General features: G+C 54.8%; 7 protein-coding genes and 1 non-coding gene across 8 annotated transcripts; 6 read left to right on the top strand and 2 right to left on the bottom strand.

Annotated features, from left to right (window-relative positions):
• Window positions 1-23: 23 nt before the first annotated feature.
• On the bottom strand, window positions 24-4,409 carry BGZ61DRAFT_378609 (putative chromosome segregation protein SudA). The gene is made up of 4 exons (XM_046242591.1): window positions 4,172-4,409; window positions 1,265-4,091; window positions 775-1,210; window positions 24-725 (listed from the first exon to the last, which is right to left on the bottom strand). The coding sequence occupies exons 1-4, from the start codon at window positions 4,207-4,209 to the stop codon at window positions 427-429; spliced, it is 3,600 nt and encodes a 1,199-aa protein (XP_046112596.1). The 5' UTR covers window positions 4,210-4,409; the 3' UTR covers window positions 24-426.
• A 929-nt stretch (window positions 4,410-5,338) lies between these two features.
• BGZ61DRAFT_544006 (uncharacterized protein) lies at window positions 5,339-7,004 on the top strand (the record flags this gene model as incomplete). Its single annotated transcript, XM_046255258.1, has 3 exons — window positions 5,339-5,479; window positions 5,556-5,722; window positions 5,873-7,004. The coding sequence occupies 3 exons, from the start codon at window positions 5,339-5,341 to the stop codon at window positions 6,909-6,911; spliced, it is 1,347 nt and encodes a 448-aa protein (XP_046112597.1). The 3' UTR covers window positions 6,912-7,004.
• A 370-nt stretch (window positions 7,005-7,374) lies between these two features.
• On the top strand, window positions 7,375-13,593 carry BGZ61DRAFT_23023 (SNF2 family DNA-dependent ATPase domain-containing protein). Its single transcript, XM_046238213.1, has 3 exons — window positions 7,375-7,520; window positions 7,578-7,595; window positions 7,710-13,593. The coding sequence occupies exons 1-3, from the start codon at window positions 7,510-7,512 to the stop codon at window positions 13,369-13,371; spliced, it is 5,691 nt and encodes a 1,896-aa protein (XP_046112598.1). The 5' UTR covers window positions 7,375-7,509; the 3' UTR covers window positions 13,372-13,593.
• A 432-nt stretch (window positions 13,594-14,025) lies between these two features.
• BGZ61DRAFT_t14 lies at window positions 14,026-14,107 on the top strand. Its single transcript has one exon. It is a non-coding gene; the product is annotated as a tRNA-Gly (tRNA).
• Window positions 14,108-14,365: 258 nt separating this feature from the next.
• On the top strand, window positions 14,366-16,227 carry BGZ61DRAFT_439037 (uncharacterized protein). The gene is made up of 3 exons (XM_046244311.1): window positions 14,366-14,486; window positions 14,559-15,848; window positions 15,910-16,227. Exons 1-3 carry the CDS (start codon window positions 14,463-14,465, stop codon window positions 16,036-16,038), a joined length of 1,443 nt encoding a protein of 480 aa, XP_046112599.1. The 5' UTR covers window positions 14,366-14,462; the 3' UTR covers window positions 16,039-16,227.
• A 794-nt stretch (window positions 16,228-17,021) lies between these two features.
• Window positions 17,022-17,564, bottom strand: BGZ61DRAFT_439040 (uncharacterized protein). The gene has a single exon (XM_046244312.1). The coding sequence runs from the start codon at window positions 17,498-17,500 to the stop codon at window positions 17,267-17,269; it is 234 nt and encodes a 77-aa protein (XP_046112600.1). The 5' UTR covers window positions 17,501-17,564; the 3' UTR covers window positions 17,022-17,266.
• Window positions 17,565-17,839: 275 nt separating this feature from the next.
• Window positions 17,840-19,647, top strand: BGZ61DRAFT_439041 (PLC-like phosphodiesterase). Its single transcript, XM_046244313.1, has one exon. The coding sequence runs from the start codon at window positions 18,256-18,258 to the stop codon at window positions 19,336-19,338; it is 1,083 nt and encodes a 360-aa protein (XP_046112601.1). The 5' UTR covers window positions 17,840-18,255; the 3' UTR covers window positions 19,339-19,647.
• Window positions 19,648-20,733, top strand: BGZ61DRAFT_439042 (YkoF-like protein). The gene is made up of 4 exons (XM_046244314.1): window positions 19,648-19,975; window positions 20,047-20,152; window positions 20,257-20,359; window positions 20,431-20,733. The coding sequence occupies exons 1-4, from the start codon at window positions 19,916-19,918 to the stop codon at window positions 20,507-20,509; spliced, it is 348 nt and encodes a 115-aa protein (XP_046112602.1). The 5' UTR covers window positions 19,648-19,915; the 3' UTR covers window positions 20,510-20,733.
• The last annotated feature ends 278 nt before the right edge of the window (window positions 20,734-21,011 follow it).

Consider the following 21,011-nt stretch of genomic DNA (forward strand, 5'->3'; position numbering starts at 1 on the left):
CGAATCAGGAGTTACTTTTGCAGGTGGACTTTCCTATCCAGGGGCACCAATGCCCTCGATGTGGATAGCAGTCTTAACATGCTCCATTGGACTTAGTTAGGCAGGTAATATGATGATGGTCACTTTCGTACTTTTCTCCCGTTCACGAGAAACACCACGCCGGACAATAGATTGTAAACCCCATGCACGAGTTGCAATTTTCAACACCATGATAACTGCTGGCCTGTTGATACAAATAGGTATTCATCGCAGCACGACGCGGCGCGGAGCAATGTCATCTCCATCCTACGTCTACCAGAACAAGATAGCACCCAGAAATACATTCGTTACCGCATAAATCGTCGCAACCCCAACGCCAGTTCTCCGTCCGTAGTGCTAGCTACAACCCAGATTACATCCCATACCGGTCAACGCTCGCGGCAGGGGTTAAGCCGGCTTTGCTTGGCCTTCGACAAAGTTAAGCGCGTCCTCGGTGCTGACACAGTTGATCGAACTGGTCTTGTTGTGGAACGTTACACCGTAGCACTTGTCCGCAACGTGGACGATCTCCGGTCGGAAAGTGGTGCAGATGAATTGCGTTCCGATCTCGTTGGATATGGAATCCAGGAGGGCTGCGACGGCTGTTCGGTACTGGGCATCCAAGTTGGCATCCACCTCGTCGAAGATGACCATGGGACTGCTCTCAGTCTGCTGGAGTGCGAAAATCAGGCACAGAGCGCACAAACCTATCTCTGTTAGCGGCGTTTCTATCAATCATCCAACATTCAAACTCACTCTTTTGACCACCACTGAGCTGCTGGATCTTTTGCTGTTCGTCCAGGTGCTTGGAGTTGAAAGAAACGCTGATCCCCACGCCGATGTAGTTCTCAACGCTTCCACGGGCTTCCTCGTCAGACTCTTCCGGCTCTTGTCGACGATCAGTCCTTCGCTGAATAACCAAGCGCCCATGGCCGGCCGGGACCAGTTTTCCAAAGATGGTCGCGAACTCTTTCGACACCTGCTTGAAGGTGCGCTCGATCGCCTCGTCCTTGCGACGGTCCAGATGCTCGACGAGCTCTTCGATGGAGCTTTGAGACGCATCGAGCTCTTTGCGCCGCTTCATCAGATGATCTTGCTGAGTAGTAAAGTTGTTGTACTGCTCGAACGCCTTCTTGTTTACATGCTTGTACTTCTTCAAGGCCTCGTTGACTCGCTTCAGCTTTGAAGTAATCTGTGAAATGAAATTAGATCACCGAGTTCTCCTAGTATTTCACACACCACTTACTGGCTTGGCTTCCATGTTTTCGTACTTGTCGAAAGCCTCTTCGGGAAGAACACCTAGGTCTCGGATGTTCTTGGCGCACTCTGCCGCTTGCGTCGTCAGAAGAGCCTTCCTTCGGAGGCTCTTGTCCATCCTTTTCTGCTGCTTTTCGATTCTAACCGAGAGCTCTTGCTGTGTCTGCTCTCGCTCGCTCTTCTCTGTACCCATCTGCTCCAAGCGAAGTAGCACATCGTCCATCTTAGCTTCAGTCTCATGGAGGTTAGCCTCGACTGTCTTGAGCACACTTTGCGCCTTCTTCAACTCTCTCTGTGTCTCCTTCAGGCCGCCTGCGGAAGAGTTCGAGGCGGAATTCTCAAACGCCTGGCTGTTGAGCTGGTCCAACTTCATCTGCAAGTTTTGTCGAAGGTCAACTTCAAGGAGCTGTTTCCGTCGCTCCAGGTCTCGGCGAGATTTGCTAATGTCGTTCCACTGCTTCTGCAGCTCTTGCGCATTGCCACTAAGTTCCTCTAGCTGTCTCTCCTCGAGGGATGTCAGACTCTTCTTGAAGTCCGTACCGACCTCAGCCTCATGAGCGGCGACTTCCTCCATGAATCCATTCATGTTCTTCTCAACAGCGTCTCGGCGCTTGATTGCGGAGTCGAAATGGGTTCGCTCATTCTCGAGGTGTGCCGACTTATTCCTTAGTTCATGCTTCAATGGCTCGAAGCCGTCATCAGCCTGGCGCAGTCTTTGCTCAAACTTCTGAACTTCGGACATGGCAGCAGTGATCTCTTGATCCTTCAGCTCTACCTGTCTGCGGATCTCGCGCGACTGAGAAATGAGCTCCTCGTACTCCTCACGCCACTTGTTGACCGCTTGGACGGCTTCAAGGCGCGACTTGCGAGGGTCGATGTATCCACCGGTCATTGCACCTCTCTTGTTTGTGGTATCACCCTCCGCCGTGATACCATCCACACCGTGACTCCTGGCGTATTGACCAGCCACAGTCAAGTTGGGGCATACAACCACCTTGCCGAACACCTGCAGGAAGGCCTTCTCAAACTTGGAGTCGTAGGAGATCTTGCTCAAAAGGGGCACGGCATCATTTGACCTCGGCAGATTCATCTTTCGGGGACGTAGCTGGGCGAGCGGCATGAATGTCACTCTGCCTCCACGCTGCTTGAACAGGGCGTCGGCGAGGAAGGTGGCGGTTTCTGCATTGTCGACAACATAATGAAAGAGGCTCGCACCAGCGATCTGCTCAACGGGAAGTCGGTAGGCATCGCTGACTTCGAGGAGCTCAGCTAGCGTGCCATAGGCCCCTGGAATATCGCGGTCTTGCTTCAAGCGTCGAATTGTGGCCAAACCACGGGCAGTGGCTCCATCCATTGTGTGGGATAGTTCGCGTTCCGCATTGTCTCTCTCTTGGCGAGCATTGGAAATGACCGAGCTCAACTTGTCATCCTCGCGTCGGACCACCTTTCGCTCGTCGTTGAGTCTGTCGAGAGTATCGCGCGCCTTGGTTGCTTCGTCCGCAAGAACTGCTCTCTGGCCGCTCCAGCCAGCCAAACGTGATCGCAGATCGGTTACTTCCTGCTCGGTTTGGCCAATGGATTGCAGGACCCTCGCCACCTCCTCGTCAGCATCGACCTTGTTAGCCCTCTGGGTACTGAGGGTCAATTCCAGCTCATTAATCTCCTGTCGTAACCATGCGTCTCGTTCAGTCTTGTTTTTGAACCTCGAACCGCGGCTCTGTTTGGCGAAGAGACGTGCCCTCGTCGCCTCGACAGTGTCCAGCTGCCGCCTGATTTCGTCCTCTGACGTCTTTCTCTGGTTGTATTGCGGCAGAATGGAGGAGAGCTCATTCTCTTTGGCGGCGATCTCGGCCTGTACGGACTCCAGGCCAGCAGCGTGCTGTGCTCGGGCCTGTTCTTGAGCGGACTGTCCCTCCTTCAAGTTCTTTGCCTTCATCTCCACCTTGGCCAAGCCCTTTGCACCATCGCGACGGTCTTCTTCCAGTTGTCTTCGGTCGATTTGCAGCAGCTCCATCTCCCTCTGGAGCTTGTGGATCTCGGCATCGAGTCTCGAAATGGCTTTTTCTCCATCCAGAAACTCCTGTCGGCTGGTGTCGGATGTGTCGAGGCCGTCCTGTCGAGCGTTGTCGAGATCTTCGAGCGCTGACTGAATAGTGACCTGTTCCCGGTGGTGATAGGCGTACTCGAGGCATCGCCTTTCCCGATCTTTGTCTTGGAAACCTCGCAGCTCCTCCTTCTCCTCCTCCAGCTCGCTCAGTCTTTCCTTGATGTACTCCAGGAGCTCGTCGATCTTTTCTCGCTTGTTGTTCGTCTCGTTCATGATTTTGAGCGACTCGGCACGACGCTGTTCGTAGACCTGGGTTCCAGCGACCTCCTTCAGCAGGTTCAATCTGTCAGACTCCTTCATGTTGGTGAGGGCAGTGACTCGGCCCTGGGGCACAATGTAGTAGGGGTTTGATCGCGAGAAGCCCGCAGCTTCGAGGAGGTTCATCACATCGGCCTTTGTGACGACTTTGCGATCGACGGAATACTCGTCCTTCTTGAGTCCAATGGTGCGGCGCAAGACGAGCTCCTTGTTTCCAGTTAGGAATCGGTCATCGCTGTTGTCGAAGATGATCTCGACGTAGGCGGACATGACGGCGGAGCCCGAGCCCTCGTGGAGAAGACCCTGCCGCTCCTCGCGACTCATCTGGGTATAGGCATCGCTGAGGACGAAGCGGATGGCCGCAAAGAAGTTGCTCTTTCCGGAGCCATTGCGGCCGACGATGACATTGGTCTTGGAAGAGAAGGGCTCAATGACGGTCTGTTCCTTGTAGCTGTGGGGGTTGTCAGCGTTGGAGATGCGCACGCGAGAGGGGGACGCAAGAGAGAGATAGCAACGGGCACAGCATCATACCTCTTGAAGCCCTGGATGATGATCTGCTTGATATACATGATGAGCTGCGCCGGCGCTTGTTGCGCAACATGTGAGGGTTAAGGAGCTTGTCTGCGAGACACGGCACAGTCCCGGCGCTGGCTGTGATTTTTGGCGCTTGGGATGCGAACTGATGCGACTCGACGCGTCGGCCTCAAGAGCCGCGATCAAGAGTGGGCTTTCGCGTAACGGTGGTTGCGACGTGGATTGGTGCCTTGTGAATCAGGCATCGAATCTGGCGCCTTTTCTGTGCCGCTCTCTCTCTGGTTCTCGTATGTGGCCCGTGCCCGGCCGTGGAAAGCTTGGCCTTGTCGCTGCACCCCTGCTGACGATCAGAATGCAGCACCATGCCATAGCCATCAAGCTCGAATGTGAAGCTGCGAGGCTTTGAAGCTACAGAGCTGACTCGGCAAGCTTGATCTTCCATCACTCCTATCGGGTGGCATAGTATCGCCGTTCCTTCCAGGTAAAGCGCTATAAAGAAAGACTATGTAACAAGTGGTGGCGTGATGCCCGCACCCTATTCGGTGCTAAGTATCGGATAGCGGATGACGGACAGCCACTTTGGACCTCGCGCATCAATCTCAGCCAGGAAGAATCAAGCCACCACGACAGGATACACCGGAAGCTAAACAAATACAAGTTCCAGGACGGCTGTGGCTACCGGAAGAGGTGGATTCCTTGTCTGAAGCAGAATGCCTACGCTCGGAACATTTACACATGCTGCCATGTGGGTTCGGAAGGGAGATGAAGATGGGCGACCAATATGGAGGGGGAGTCGCGGCAACGGCGTTTCCTCATCTCTCCCCCGGATTGGTGAACGTTCCGGGACCAGTCGTTGAGGTCGCGCAAAGGCCCAGAACTGCACCATTTGTCCTTGCATCGACCGACCCACCCGGCCATGTTCCACTTGGGAATGCGGAGTGGGCAGAGTGGGTGAAGCATTCGGATGGGCGTGCTACGAATGCTTGCTCCTGGTCCCGACCTGAAGCTGCCGTGTATCAAGCGACACGTTGCAGGTTTCTCACCAGAGCCAAGCCTGTTCAAGCCCGCACGGCAGTCTGTAGATGGGATGTACCGCTTCATGATAGTGGGTGTGTCGCGTGAGGAGGGTCTGTCGAATCACCGTTGATCGAGTGCGTGCTTGACATGTGTTTCTTCCCGAGATGGTGGGGTCGTGGTAGGGCGGTGATCAGCCATGGCCGTGATCAAGATGCGGTGGTCCGAGGCAGATGGCAAGGTCGTCGACATGACGGGTGCAATCAGGTACTTCCGTTCACGCAAGGCTGGGTAGGTATGAGAGTGTGCACGTGCGTCGTCTTGTCCCCCAACATGACGTCGCGCAGAGAGGCTGATTACGCAGAAGAACAAATCGGCAACTGAGTTTGGCACTTTTATCACGAATGTTGACAGCGACGGGAGCGACGGGAACGCCCTGGACCAACGTGACCACGGTGGAATTGGCGAGAGGGGTTGGCCAGAGAATTGGGATGCCTGGTGCAAGTTAAAATCAGTTGGGCCGAGGGATGGTGGGTGTGTCCTGGGCGTTATCCGTGCATGAGCCGTGGTTGAATCGGGGACTTTAGGGTAAGTTTGAGGCTCGAGATGCATCTGTATCAAGGTACGTGAAAGCAAAAGCAGGCAGCGGGTTGGGGGCATTACCACTGGACTGGTATGGGTCAGGTTTGCACTTGAAAAGGCACCGGCGAGCGCAAGGCAGCGGGATGGCAGCCAATCAGGAGGACGGCAGAAGAAAAAAAAAGGGCTGTCGGGCGTTGGCGTCGTCGTCAGGGTCCCTTCGAGTCCCATCAAGTCCCAATCCGTTCTTGAGCAGCGAGTGACGCGCGGGCTCCACTTTGAGGCTGGTGAGTGGGTGTCAAGGTCGGCGTCGAGGCCGTCAAGCACCAGTCGAGCGACTCGCGCCGGTCAAGCCCCAGCTCAAGCCCCAGCACAAGCCCCAGTGGAGTGCGGAGTGGGCCCCCTCGAGGGAACAGGCCAGCCAGCAGGGGCCCCGGAAATGGCGCTAGCAAAGCAAGAGGAAATTAGGCGAGCGCAGCGAGGGAAACCGTTGGCCTGCTGGCAAAGCCGCGCCGCGTGTATAAAAATACAGCATACACATATAGAATGTCCGGCCTGCCCTCCACCCCGATTTTCCCACCTGGCCACCGGGACCGCAGCAGCTCCAGCGACAGGAGCTCCAGCACCACCACAGCTCCAAACGCACCCAGCCGACCAGCCAGCCAACCAACCAACACCAAATCAATCATCCCAGCGCCGGCTGCCACGGACCCGAATCCCGCGCCTGTCCACTTTTTTTCCTTTTGCATTTATTTGTTCCCTATCATTTTCGAAGCCGTTCCCAACTCAGGCCCGGGCCCCAGCCAGCTCACTTACACTGCACCGCGCTGTACCGCTACACTGCTCCTCCCGTGCTGCAACTCCCGTGCTGCAACCACCCTGCACCTCAGGCATCCCCAGCCGCCACGCCTCGCAAACTGGCCCCAATCCACCCGCCCGTCAACTTCCGCAACCGGGCCAACCGGGGCGGATCCAGCAAATAACGTCACCACCCGATACAATATCCATCCGTTTCGTATTTCGCCCGTTGGATCGCATTGAGTCGCGTTGGGTCGCATTGAATCGCCTCGCATCGCCTCGCCTTCCTCGTCATACAACTTCATCACGCTTTCAATCGCCCGTCGATTCCGCCGCATGCACCTAAGACGGTAACCCATCTTGCTACTGCTGGACCTTCCGAACTGGGCCGGGGGCCTCACCAGTCAGTGCTTTTTTAGCCAAGGCGCACGACACCCTGCCCCTGGGGGCTCTATCGCTGCACCAACTCCAACTCAGGCAAGTCACCTCGGCGCCCTTGCGCGCGTCAGCCGATTTTTTTCTTCACTATTTTCCACCAGCCCGTTCCTTTTATCCCGATCGTTCTTCCCCACACTACCTTACCTCCATTTAACTGCGTCATGGGTGATTCATTGCTCTCTGCCCTTTAATCAAGCATCCATGATTTGATGGCAGTGGCTTTTAATTACCCTTGACGTACCCCCAATCCCTTGCCTTGCCAATCGGAGCGGACTTTGTTTGCGCTCCGAGATACATCGTCTTCGGATGCATGCATCTCTATCCGGTGCCCCACTGCATCCCGTCGCGTCGCGCTACACGGTCCCGCGCCGCCGGGTACTAAATGACTGGCCTCGGTGCTTCCTTAAATCCCCATTTCTGCAACCCTGCGGCTACTAACATCCTGACCATAGAGATCGAAATGTCATGAATGCCGACCTTATTGACGCACTCACCTTCCAGACAAAATGGCATCAAGGTAGGCTTCCATCTCCTGCTTCGTTTTTGTCCATGACCGCCCTAACCGTCATCACAGACTTGACAGACTAGTCACGTGAGTACACGTTCCCCACCTATCTCGGAAGATCGCTGGTGATTGTCTTCACTTGTGAAGTCTTTGCGACCAGCGGGAACCCAAGCACTGCAAACCCATAGCTAACAAAACCAGGATTCTCGAGACGGGGAGTACGAGACTAATTCGAGATACTGCCGTCAACCAACTTGCCGATTGGCAGAGGCAACACCCAGATGAATTATTTAACCTCCTTTCCCGCGTTGTACCGTACTTGCGCCACAAAGAGTGGGAGACAAGGAGGACAGCTGCCTCGGCAATTGGCAAAATTGTAGATAATGCCCCTCTACACGACCCCAACGCCGACGATGCTCCAAGTGAGCCTAAAAAGGAGGAGCCCGCCGGCGAAAATGGCCACATTAAAAAGGAGGAGGAGGATGAGGAGGAGGAAGAGGATAAAGACTCGGCTTCACCAGACGACGATTTCTTTAAGCTTGAGTCTCTCGACGTCGAGATGATTCTTACGCACGGCCGAGAGTTGTTACGAGGCGGCGGAATCGAATACAGTCTTGCATCACTGGAACCTCAAGCCCGCCTGGCGCATCAGAAAAAGACACTCCTCGGGCGATTGGGTCTTCTCGGGAGGAAGTTCGAGGACGAGGAGATGCCCTTTTCTGGCGCTGAAGCCGCTCCCACGGCCCCCATGGATGCTAGCAATGGCAATGGTGTGAACCGAACTGATGGCGCCGGCCAAAGCCAACCGTCTGAAGAGTCTCAGTTGAGCTCGAGACAGCTGAATGTGCTGAAGCGAAAACGAAAACGAGAGGCCATGAAGGCGTCACAGGGAAAAGCCAGTTTTGGCGATCTTTCTGTCAGACGGTCATTGACTTCGGGATCCGAAATCCTAGTCGACGACTCTCAAACCGCCGACGGAGAGGCCAAGAAGAACGGGAAAGTGAATGACTACTTCAACCTCGACCGACCCGCCGACCTCGACGAGGACACCAAAGTGGTCAGCGAGTTCAAAGGTCCCGTCATCCCCATCAAGTCAGAACTTGAGGCCGAGGATACTACTGAAGGCTCAGAGTGGCCCTACGAACGTCTGTGTGATTTCCTCAAGGTGGATATATTCGACCCGTCTTGGGAAACACGACACGGAGCCGCAATGGGTCTGCGAGAGGTGATACGTGTCCACGGTGGAAGTGCTGGAAGAAGACATGGGAAAACCAGAGAAGAAAACGATGCTCTCAATCGGAAATGGCTCGATGACCTGGCATGTCGCCTCAGCTGCGTCCTAATGCTCGATCGATTTACCGACTACAGCTCTGACACATCCGTGGCACCAATTAGGGAAACCATCGGCCAATCCTTGGGCTCCGTTCTCAAACACCTTCCCTCGGTATCGGTCTACAGCACCTACCAAATTTTATATCGCATGGTTATGCAGGACGATCTTAAGCTTGATCGGCCAGTTTGGGCTGTTTGCCATGGTGGCATGGTCGGCCTGAGATACGTGGTGGCAGTCCGGAAAGACTTGCTTCTGAAGGACGGCGATATGATCGACGGTGTCATTCGAGCTGTCATGAAGGGCCTGGGTGACATGGACGATGATGTTCGTTCAGTCAGTGCCGCCACATTGATACCGATGGCCAAGGAGTTTGTGACGATGCGACCAGAGAAGTTGGATGGTCTTGTCAACATCATCTGGGAAAGTCTCTCCAACCTCGGTGACGATCTCAGCGCAAGCACCGGTCGAATCATGGATCTGCTTGCCACACTCTGCAGCTTCCCTGAGGTGTTGGAGGCAATGAAGACATCCGCAGCTCAGGACGAGGAGCGATCCTTCACTCTCCTCGTACCTCGCCTATACCCTTTCCTCCGACACACTATTACATCAGTTCGCCTGGCCGTTTTGAAGGCCCTTCTGACCTTTGCCAACCTTGGCGATGACACATCCCAGGGCTGGCTCAACGGCAGGATCTTGAGGTTGATCTTCCAAAACATTCTAGTTGAGAGGGACAAGGACGCTCTAAACATGTCTATGGACTTATGGGCGGCTTTGGTCGGCAGTCTGGCTAAGAACCCTGCTGTTCTTGCTGATGAGTTCGCGGCACACATAGATCCAATGATGCAGCTTACGTTGCACCCTATTGGAGTCTCGCGCAATCCGATCCCCATGAACGCCACCCTCTTCCAGAAGCCATCCGGCGGCACTTACACCATGCCAGGAGTTGTTCAACACGTCCCCAGAAAGTTGTCCTCGCCCGATGGTGCAGACCGAGCCCCGAAGCGCCGAAGAAAATCGACCAAGGTTGACGATGTGCCTACTAGTAGCCTGACCCATGATGTGGATGGCCACATGATGCAAGGCGATGTCGACCTCGTTGGCATGGACGTGTTGATCCGATCCCGAGTATCGGCGGCCAAGGCCATGGGCCTGATCATGTCTGCTGTTCCAGTACCGAACCTCGACGACTACGACGCACTACTAGTCCCTGGACTTTCATCCGCCTTCTCATCCACTCAACTCACAGCTTGTGCCGTCATCGATGAGTACGCAAAGAACTGCGAGACTCCGGGCGATTCTTCACGGTACCTCGATAACCTGCAACGCATGGTAGAGTCGGAACGTCCGGCAGCGTACAGGGATCTGGTCAACTTTATCCAGCGAGTCCGAACGCAATGTCAGCAGCTGCTCCACTTCTTCCGAGATCACGGGAAGGTGTCCCACAGCAGATTGCCGACCCTTCCTGTGGTGGTTCAAGGAGAAGCCGAGGCCGGCCCTAGCGCATTTTCGATTGCTATGGCTGAGAAATGCGTTAGCGACGACTACGAGAAGCTGAAGAAAATCATGTCTCCAGGTCAACGTCTGATTGCCAGCCAGCAACTTGCCGAGGCTCGCGATGTGACGTTCCTGGCAATTCAGGAGGCCAAGAGTGTCAAGGCGGCTAGAGATGTCAGAATCAAGGCGGCAGCCGCTTGTGCTATGGTTGCAATGAACATTCTACCCAAGAAGCCTAGCCCTCTGATCAAGGGTATCATGGATTCCGTCAAAACAGAGGAGAGTCAGCTGCTGCAAATCCGATCTGCAGACACCATCGCGAGATTGGTGCAGCTGTTTACCAACAAGGGCCGGAGAGGCCCAGCTGACAAGGTTGTTTCAAACCTGGTCAAATTCTCCTGCGTCGAGGTCGCAGAGACACCGGAGTTCCCTGTCCATGCCACTAAGACTGACTGCGTTCTCTCGATGCAAAAGGAGGAAGATAGAGTTGACCATGCCGATGCTGCCAAATGGGCCAAAGAGGCGAAAGCAGCTCGCATCACCAGACGCGGTGCCAAGGAGGCGCTCGAGATCCTCTCAAGAACCTATGGGGCCAAACTGCTGGAGACGGTGCCTAGTTTGCGAACCTTCATGGAAGCGCCCCTGGTCAAGGCATTCTCAGACAGCCTCCCCGAGGAGGCCAAGGACCCCGAGCAGAACTTTGGACAGGAGATTGTCGATGCTATGTCTGTCATTCGGACTATGACACCGACTCTTGACACGGCTCTGCACTCTTTCGTGATGGAGATGATGCCCCTGGTTATCAAAGCTCTCCACTCGGAACTTTCGGTCTTCCGCTACATGGCAGCCAAGTGCCTTGCTACCATTTGCAGTGTTATCACCGTGGATGGTATGACTGCACTCGTCGAGAAGGTTCTGCCATCAATCAACAACCCCATCGACCTCAGCTTCCGCCAGGGTGCCATCGAGGCCATCTACCACCTCATCGCTGTCATGGGCGATTCCATCCTCCCATATGTCATTTTCCTCATCGTGCCCGTGCTGGGACGGATGAGCGATTCCGACAACGAGATTCGTCTCATCGCTACAACATCCTTTGCTACGCTCGTGAAGCTTGTACCTTTAGAAGCCGGCATTCCCGACCCACCTGGTCTATCCGAGGAGATGTTCAAGGGCAGAGACCGCGAAAGAACCTTCATCGCACAGCTGCTGGACCCTAAGAAGGTAGAGGCATTCCAGATCCCTGTGGCCATCAAAGCCGAATTGCGATCGTACCAGCAAGAAGGTGTCAACTGGCTCCACTTCCTCAACAAATATCACCTCCACGGCATCCTTTGTGATGACATGGGTCTTGGAAAGACGCTCCAGACTCTTTGCATCGTTGCCAGTGATCATCATCAACGTGCCGAGGAATACGCCAAGACACAGTCCCCTGATGCTCGAAGGTTACCGTCGCTCATCGTTTGCCCACCGACACTCTCTGGGCATTGGCAACAGGAGATCAAGGCCTATGCCCCATTCTTGAGTGTGACCGCGTACGTGGGGCCGCCGATCGAGAGAAAGATGATGAGAGATAAGCTTGGAGAAACCGATATTGTCATCACCTCTTACGATGTGTGCCGCAATGATTCCGACATCCTCGATAAACATAACTGGAATTACGTCGTGTTGGATGAAGGCCATCTGATCAAGAACCCCAAGGCCAAGATCACGCAGGCGGTTAAGCGACTGGCTAGTAACCATCGCCTTATTCTCACCGGCACGCCAATTCAAAACAACGTTCTTGAGTTGTGGTCTCTGTTCGACTTCCTCATGCCTGGTTTCTTGGGCGCGGAGAAGGTCTTCTTGGATCGGTTTGCCAAGCCAATCGCGGCGAGTCGATACAGCAAAGCGTCCTCCAAGGAGCAGGAAGCTGGTGCGCTCGCCATTGAGGCCCTCCACAAGCAGGTTCTTCCCTTCCTGCTGCGTCGTCTCAAGGAGGAGGTGCTAAACGACCTCCCACCGAAGATCCTGCAAAACTACTACTGCGATCTGAGCGATCTGCAGAAGAAGCTCTTCGATGACTTTACTAAGAAACAGGGCAAGAAGATCCAGGCCGAGGCTGGTCGCGAGGACAAGGAATCCAAACAGCACATCTTCCAAGCTCTGCAATACATGCGCAAGCTGTGCAACTCGCCTGCCATGGTCATGAAGCCTGGGAATACCCTTTACGAGGAGACGCAGAAGATTCTCCGGAAGCAAGGAACATCTATTGATGATCCCCGACATGCACCGAAACTGACTGCCCTGAGAGATCTTCTGGTGGACTGCGGTATTGGCGTCGAGGGAGGAGACTCCAACGACCCCCTGTACCAACCCATCAAACCTCATCGCGCGCTCATCTTCTGTCAGATGAAGGAGATGCTTGACATGGTTCAGAACAAGGTCTTGAAGGAGCTGCTTCCTTCAGTATCTCACCTGCGGCTTGATGGTTCCGTCGAGGCCAACAAGAGACAGGATATTGTCAACAAGTTCAACAGTGACCCGTCGTATGACGTCCTCTTGTTGACTACCAGCGTTGGTGGTCTTGGTCTCAACCTGACGGGAGCCGATACCGTCATCTTTGTGGAACATGACTGGAATCCTCAGAAGGATCTGCAGGCCATGGACCGAGCTCATCGAATCGGTCAGAAGAAGGTGGTGAACGTGTACCGACTCATCACTCGTGGAACACTCGAGGAGAAGATCTTGAGCCTCCAGCGATTCAAGATTGATGTGGCGTCAACCGTCGTCAATCAGCAAAACGCCGGTCTTTCGACAATGGATACGGACCAGATCCTAGACTTGTTCAACCTGGGAGACTCTGGACCAAGCCTCATATCTGACAAGCCTCAAAATAGCATGGAAGGCAGAGAAGAGGACATGGTGGACCTCGAAACAGGCGATGTCGTCCAGCCTGGAAAGAAGGCATGGCTGGACGACTTAGGAGAGTTGTGGGACAACAAGCAGTACGAGGAGAGTTTCGACCTCGACGACTTCATGAAGACCATGTCCTGAGTTGCTTAGAACTTAGCTGGACGATAACGATCCTACATATTTCTAATTGGGCCACCGAGGAGACTGGGACGAGCATGGTCTTGCTAGAGAAAAGGGTGTTTTGGGGCTCATCAATACCTATTTGCCTGTATCATAGAACATTAGCGAAGGAGTATTACTGTTTGTATCAATGTCAATGGGACCCGAGAAAGCGGATCTACGGTTTTACACCAACCGAACCAAGTTTCAATTGTGTTCGCCCTTTGCTAGTAGATGATACAACAAGAAATGAGGATGCGACGATCTTCACCACTTCTATCTCCAAGGGAGAATAAGAAGACCAATTCCATTTGGTGGCCCTCTTGACATTTCTTCAGTCATAGATTAATACTGTGCCAGAATCCGGGAAACCTCTCACTTAGAATCAACCAGCTCGATGAACAAGTTCCTCTTTATTCCAACTGCGGTAATGCATTCCAAGGCTTGACTTGTGTGTGTGAGTAGCAACACTCGCATCAAAAGACCCTAGGTGAAGTTCTGAGAGCCGCCATTCCCAAAAGAAGCCAACAGTGGGAAGCGTAACGTCCTGATCCAAGATGATGCGTTTTCAGACCCATACATCTGGCACAGCGGACATATACCTAATTCCATGACAAGCATTGCATCAATCAACCAGCGTAATTGGTTTAGTGGTAAAATTCTCCGTTGCCATTCGAGCAACGTCGGGGAGCCCTGGGTTCGATTCCCAGATTACGCAACGTATTAAGTGCCTCATCGGCTCTGCGACTTTTCTTTTTTTGCCCTTCCTGTGAATTTCTTGTTGGTGTTTTGTGCCTTGCGTGTCTCTTTGCCGGGGAATGTGTGGTTGGCGAACTGGTGGTTGACTGTGGCGCACGGTGCCAAAGCCACACCCGCTCGAGTCTCGATGGTGGGGTGCTCGATTGGGAACCCCGCTATCATGTTCCAGCTTCAAGCCCCGTCCAGAATCTTCCACTGTGTGCGGTTATAATACAGCTCTTTCTTTACATCAACTGGTAGGCAATTCTTTTTTGTCTGTATCACGCCACTTTCAGGTTTAACTGTCCAGTGGTAGCACGAGCCTCTTTGCAAAGATGCCGGTCGACTACAGCAAATGGGTATGCAGTCTTGACCTCGCCTCACCCCTCTCGGCTTCTGGCAGATCCTGCTGACACGCGCTATTCGTCTAGGACGCCCTGGAGCTCAGTGATGACTCTGATATCGAAGTTCACCCCAACGTCGACAAGAGGTCCTTCATTCGCGCCAAGCAGAACCAGATCCACCAGGAGCGCCAGCAGCGGAAGCATCAGATCGAGACGCTCAAGTATGAGCGCATCATCAACGATGGCCTGATGAAGCGCATCTCGGCGCTCCTGGCCTCGCTGCGAGCCCATGCATCCGAGGCAGCCACCCGAAACCCCGCTGAGGTTGCTTTCCAGGCCGTGATGGAGTCGGCTGGGAACCCTGGCGACGACAAGCCGCCGCCACGGCCCGAGGGTGTCCACAGCGACGAAAAGGAGCTCCCCACATACTCCAAGATGATGGCCACTCTACTGGACCAGGTCAACAAGGCCCTGGACGAGAAGAAGCCCGAGAGCAGGTACGATGGGATGGTCGCGGAGATCCAAGAGCACGAGAACAAGGTCAAGACTCTGCAGACAGAGCTTGTGGCAAAGCTGGAGGAGCTGCAGAAGGAGGAGGGCAAGAAGATTACCAGCGAGGGTCTCCACACTGGGTTCAACAGCTCGCATGTCAACAAGTCGAAGCCCGCAGACAAGCCGGAGGGTACCCAGGTGGAGCTCCTGAACCCAGGCTTCGCGACTGCCTCTGGATCTGAAGGTGCGAATGAGCCGGTCAAGGTGGACAATGATGACGAAATCGAGTCGTCCCCGGCAGGCAAGAAGTTTGGAACGATCCGGGCCAATGATTACTCGTCGAGTTTGCAGTTCCTGTCACAGAACCCCCAGATTCTGGTGGAGAAGGAGACCGACGGGCTGCTGGTCTCGGCATTTGATGCCGCCCTTGAGAACAAGGACGACCTCGCTCGGCAATACGTGCACCAGGCGTTGCTCCTACAGTACTGCCGTGCTCTGGGTAAGGACGGCGTGGGCCTGTTTTTCAAGCGAATCACGACCAAGGGCCACCAGGCACAGGAGGTCTTCTACAAGGATGTCCAGGACACATTCATGAAGATCCGAACACGGTCACGGGAGATTATTGCGGAACGAGCCAGGGACGGAGAGGCGGAGGGCGTGGAGCAGATCCAACTGCACGCAGTGGAGCCCGGAACGGTGATCCAAATCAAGGTGCCGGCGGCGGACAGCCAAGACCCGGAGGAGCAGGAGGCCCGCAAGGTCTACGAAAGCTTCAAGCCGGAGATGAAGAAGGCCCTGGAGTCGGGAAAGCTGGACGAGGTGAACAAGGTGCTGGGCAACATGAAGGTTGACGAGGCTGAGGAATTGGTCGGTCTATTTGGCGAGGTACGTGACTGTGTCCCTTGTCTCCAGCCCCCAGAACAAAAGCTAACAAAGCGGTTGACAGGCCAACATCTTGAGTTTGGAGGAACAGATTATCGATGCGACCACGGAGGAGGGCCAGAAGCAGCTCAAGGAAATTGAGGCTGCGGCGGCGGAGGGCAGCACGCAGCCGAAGTATGCCGACCCGGAGTAAGGATGTTGACCATGGTGTGTGATACGGTGCGAGGATACCATTGAACACGGGTGGGATGCAGATCACATAAGCAAACGCAAGCAAATATCACGTACGTAGTACATGTAACGGTAGTTGGCGGATGGGTGCAGCAGTAGCTACAGTATGGTGGTGAGAAACCAGCTCAATGATGACCAACGTCGACCCAAACCGTTTGTCGGGTGAATGCAGCGATGATGTCATGCGGTTGGCAGTGGGACGGACGTGAATTTTGTCAGTCTTTCGGTGTCCACGATGCAAATGTCGATTTTGGACCGGAGCGGAATCCTCAAACAGTTCCTGTTCGGCAGTTGCGCCAAGCCGGTCGCATGGATCGATCATCATGGCACTGCAGCACTGTAGCATTGCATCACACACCATCTGGCGCGGTGCGCGGGACGCGTGTATAATTCAGCACCGTGGCTCTGGCTCTCGGCGCTGGGCCGTTGGCTCTCGGCGCCGGTGCATAAAAATAGCATCAGTGCCCACTACACCTGGGACAACAAAGCGTTCGAGTCCTGCGACTTGCACTGCCTCCCCACCGCCACCGACTTTTGTACATGCAGCTTGCGTTTGGGCTTGTGCTTGTGCTTGTACAGTACGCAGTCATCCGGTGGCGGGGCTGACGAGGCAGCTGGACGTTTATGGGTGTGGATGACATGCAAGTGGGCGCACACGAGGCTGGATTGCTCTTTGTAGATGCGAGATGCGAAATGCATAACCATACGGACAGAACAAGGTCGAATGTTGGCCTGCCAGATTCTAGAATCCAGGGAGCCGGGGTAGATATTTGTGGACCTTTGAATACGGGGTCCCCTGGCCTGATCGATCACCTCTGAACATGAAGCTCTGGATGTCTGCCGTATTACTTCATAATACCGGGCTGTTGTAAGTACGCCGCCACCTCTGCGGAAACCACTCTTTCGATGGGCTGTGAAGATGCGGTGGAAAAAAAATCCTGACCCCCATAATTAGTGCAGATCTATATCATCAAAGAGCTTCCGGAGTAGTCCGTGACATCAGAGATGTTAATCTCGCACGCCAAGTTTCTAGCACTCGAGCCCATTTCGGTTTGTCTCATGGTCCAAGCCAGCAGGGAACGGAACGTGTATCCACTCTAACAACCCTGGAGGCCGTACTGAGTACTGAGCACTCCGTACACGAGTAGGAAATTCAATGTAATTACTACGCAGGCCGCCGCGAGAGAGCACTACCTGCCTAGCATCCACCGTCTGTAGCTTGCGATGCAATGTCTTTGAATGCCATGTCCAGGCTGACGGGCATCTTGGCGAATAGCCGTGGTGCCGTTCCAAGACGGCGCTATAGCGGCCACTGTAAATAAACCCGCACAAGGCAGTGCTGACCTTGGCATCGATAGCTCCAACCCCTCGTGGTCAGCCCTTTTTCTGACGGCACACAAAGCGCAGTGCAAAAGCAGCAGCATTGGTCGAATCAGGCGCTGTTGGGATGCAGTCGTCACTCTGCGTGCGTCCAGAGTCGTGAATACGTAGCGCGGCTCGTTATGCCACAACTCGCAAGGGGTTTCAAAAGCGTACCAAGTACAAGATGCCGACCCGCTGCTGACGTTTCGGGAGGCGCAGCAGCGCTGTTTTCCCCCGTTGGGTCCACTGCAGGGAGCGCCATTGGCCTGGCTCTTCCAAACCGCCTCCCGCCGCCTCGTACTGGCACGTACGTACCTACGTACTGTACGTGTGTCATAGTGTCATAGTAGGGGTCCTCCTCTGTCGGGCGTCCGATTTAGGGACCCAGGCGCTGTTTGGGTGGTCCATTACAGGGGCTCTGGGGAGGGATACAGTATTACACAGCCGAAGAACTGTGAAGACTTGCAGTGCAGCACACACACAACTCAGCACCCAGAAAACCGGGGCCAGGCGACGTCAGCTCTCTCTGTCTTCTCTCTAGCACGGGGCAAAGGGCTGCGCTTCAGCTCCACTACCTGCAGATGAGGCAGTCTGGGCTGTCCCTTGCTCTGTTTCGTATCGACTATATCCTCTTCAACCTTTCTGCCTGCTTGGATTCACTTTGTTCTGTTGCTATTCTCCTGCTCCTTTGTCTGTCCGGGTTCCACTTTCTTCCACTTCAGTCCTTCGCTGCTACTGCCTCTACGAGGAATTCTCATAGACAGTCACTCTCACATCCACACCACACATCCTCACCACACATCCACATCTTTCTCTCATGATGCTTCCTTCGTCACTCTACCGCTCGGCCACCGCCGGAGCTCTCGCTCTCTTTGCCGCCGTCGCTTCCGTCAGCGCTGCCACGGCTTGCAACAACTCACCCAGCCTCTGCAGCCGCAACTACAACAATATCACACACATGGGCGCCCACGGCAGCTCGTTCCTTCGCGACGGCACCAGCAGCGTCGCAGCCGCTGGTAACCAGTTCAACAACGCCACCGTTGCCCTCAACGCCGGCATCCGACTTCTCCAGGCCCAGGTCCACGTGTCCAGCAATGTGCTTCGCCTGTGCCATACTTCGTGCGAGTTGCTCGACGCCGGCACCCTCGAGGACTGGCTGGTTAAGATCTATGATTGGATGAACCAGAACCCCAACGAGGTCGTCACTCTCTTGCTCGTCAACTCAGATGATGCCACAGCCTCTGAATTCGGCTCCGTCTTCAACAGCTCCGGCATTTCCGATCTGGCCTACACGCCTTCTAGTACGCAGAGCCCGACTAGCGACTGGCCCACCTTGACGTCCATGATTAGCAGTGGTGGGCGCCTTGTTAACTTCATCACCAACATCGACGCCAGCACCGACTACGCCTTCCTGCTGCCCGAGTTCGACTACGTCTTCGAGACTGCCTTCGAGGTCGCCACGCTCGACGGCTTCAACTGCACACTCGATCGCCCCTCCAGCGCCGATTCCGCGGCTTCCGCCCTCTCCAGCGGCTTCCTCAGCTTGGCCAACCACTTCAAGTACCAGAGCCTCAGCACTACGCTCTCGCTCTATATCCCCGACGTGTCCAATATCGAAATTGTCAACAGCGCCAACACCACCGAGGCCGGTAACTTGGGTCTGCATCTGCAGGATTGCAAGAGCGAGTGGGGTCTCATCCCGAACTTTGTCCTCGTTGACTTGTTTGAGGAAGGCAACGTCTTCACGGCCCTCGACCGCATGAACAATATTTCCGATGCCACCGGTCGTGAGAAGGTCGCAAGCAGCGCCGACGACCAGTCCAATGCCAGCCGCGGCGACAAGGGCATGGGCCCTGTTGCTCTGATCGCGTTCGTCGCAGCGGTCATCATGCTGGTGTAAGGACCCGTCTATTTCATTACCACACCACCTACACATACATATACCCATACACCAACCTATGGACGGGTTGGGCATTTAAGCACCTGAGTTTATTGATTGAGCATAAAGCGAGGCGTTTTGGGAGCGGATTTGCATTGGGAAGGGCTTTGCCCGAAAATTGATTTTCTTGCTGGTTGGTTTTCTTGGTTGCGGCATCTTTTGGAATAGATTTATATCATCTGGAGATTGAAGCCGTGTTTCCCGTAGATGGAAATCGGCGACCGAACACAATTAGATAGACTCATGAATGACAAGGCACAAAAAAAAAAAAGCCACAAGTTGATTCATCTGATTGGCCCCGATGCCTTTGCGTGAGATGTTGCTGCTGATGGCAGTGTGGAGATGAATCGTAAGTCAGCGTTGGTGTTTTTGTTAGCTTCCGTGACGGTTCGCTGCCCAATTGGCACTCGCATTTTCAACTTCCGAGCACTCCATACGCATTCATCTCGACTTCGGCCAACGCCACCTTCCAATCCAACACCCCCCCCGAACGATAGCATAAATCCTCCAAGATTAACGAATTAGCACCATAGGAGCGATGGACTACGCCAGCATTGCTACGCCGTCGGCCTGCTATGCTGACTTCTGCCTCCTCCCCGTGAGTCGCGTGCCTGATTTGCCACCGCATGTCTCGGGGTCCCGTTTTGGCGCTGACATTGGCTGGGATAGATTGGCACTGGCAGCGTCTCTGTGGCAGAGGATATTGCAGAGGTGCAGAAGGTGCTCAAGGCGAGCGGGCTGAAGTATACTCTGCACTCTGCTGGGACGACTGTTGGTGAGTCATTTACCTCTCGCTTCCTCCCGTTATACCCACATTGCGACCAGGCTCTCGTCAAGGCGTAGCAGAGACGCGCAGAAGCTAACATGTCAACTTTGCAGAGGGCCAGTGGGACGAAGTCATGGCGGCGGTTGGCAAGGCCCACGCCGTGGTGCACAAGCGTGGCGTCGTGAGGGTTCAGTCATCCATGAGGGTCGGCAGTAGGTGAGTTTTCCGCATCCTGGCTTCGCAGCATATCATGTGCGCGGAGATACTGATGGATCGTGCTGTGGCAGGACGGACAAGAAGCAGACGGCCGAGGACAAGGTCAAGCGGGTGGAGGGCCTGTTGGCTGCGGCGGGGGAGAGCAAGTGAGGCGCCATACGGGCAATGAAGCCTCTGGATTCTGCATCGCCATCTGCGGATGGGTCCATAGATGCCGAGGCAGTCAAACAGTGGAGGACGAGATACGTAAATAGATGACATGAAACTCCATATCTGGCCTCCCATCAGTGCTGCCAAGATGCCGTGTCCCAGCCCACGAGTCTCCGGTCCACCGGGCAAAAAACAAGTCTTCCGCTGCCGTCCCGGTCACGGCGGCCTCGCACACCCCCCCGTCCTCGCATCGAAGGCCGCCGGCACTGCCAAAACAATGTGTCAACTCGTAGTCGAGCCCCGCAAATCCGGGGGAATATACCGGCGGCTCGATTGCCTGTCTGGTCTATTACGTACAGCCCGCCCCCGCCCGGGAGATGGCCTTTCCTCCGATGGCGATGCTCTGTTATCCGGCCGGACCCCGGAGGTCGACTGCCCCGGCGTCGCCGTCCCCCTCCGGCTTCCCCCCGCCAGCGTCCTGGAGACCATGTCCCGTCGGCGG

This window comes from Ilyonectria robusta, assembly GCF_021365365.1.
Source record: "Ilyonectria robusta strain PMI_751 chromosome Unknown BGZ61scaffold_1, whole genome shotgun sequence".
Lineage (NCBI taxonomy): Eukaryota > Fungi > Ascomycota > Sordariomycetes > Hypocreales > Nectriaceae > Ilyonectria > Ilyonectria robusta.

Bases quoted from the DNA above. Each gene is read 5' to 3' on its own strand.
- BGZ61DRAFT_378609 (XM_046242591.1), bottom strand. From the start codon at position 4,209: ATGTATATCAAGCAGATCATCATCCAGGGCTTCAAGAG. The intron at 1,211-1,264 runs GTAAGTGGTGTG...TTCATTTCACAG, and splicing joins AAAACATGGAAGCCAAGCCA to ATTACTTCAAAGCTGAAGCG. The intron at 726-774 runs GTGAGTTTGAAT...TAACAGAGATAG, and splicing joins GCTCAGTGGTGGTCAAAAGA to GTTTGTGCGCTCTGTGCCTG.
- BGZ61DRAFT_439037 (XM_046244311.1), top strand. From the start codon at position 14,463: ATGCCGGTCGACTACAGCAAATGG. The intron at 14,487-14,558 runs GTATGCAGTCTT...CTATTCGTCTAG, and splicing joins CGGTCGACTACAGCAAATGG to GACGCCCTGGAGCTCAGTGA. The intron at 15,849-15,909 runs GTACGTGACTGT...AGCGGTTGACAG, and splicing joins TGGTCGGTCTATTTGGCGAG to GCCAACATCTTGAGTTTGGA.
- BGZ61DRAFT_439040 (XM_046244312.1), bottom strand. From the start codon at position 17,500: ATGCTGCTGCTTTTGCACTGCGCTTTGTGTGCCGTCAGAAAAAGGGCT.
- BGZ61DRAFT_439041 (XM_046244313.1), top strand. From the start codon at position 18,256: ATGATGCTTCCTTCGTCACTCTACCGCTCGGCCACCGCCGGAGCTCTC.
- BGZ61DRAFT_439042 (XM_046244314.1), top strand. From the start codon at position 19,916: ATGGACTACGCCAGCATTGCTACGCCGTCGGCCTGCTATGCTGACTTC. The intron at 19,976-20,046 runs GTGAGTCGCGTG...TGGCTGGGATAG, and splicing joins CTGACTTCTGCCTCCTCCCC to ATTGGCACTGGCAGCGTCTC. The intron at 20,153-20,256 runs GTGAGTCATTTA...TCAACTTTGCAG, and splicing joins CTCTGCTGGGACGACTGTTG to AGGGCCAGTGGGACGAAGTC.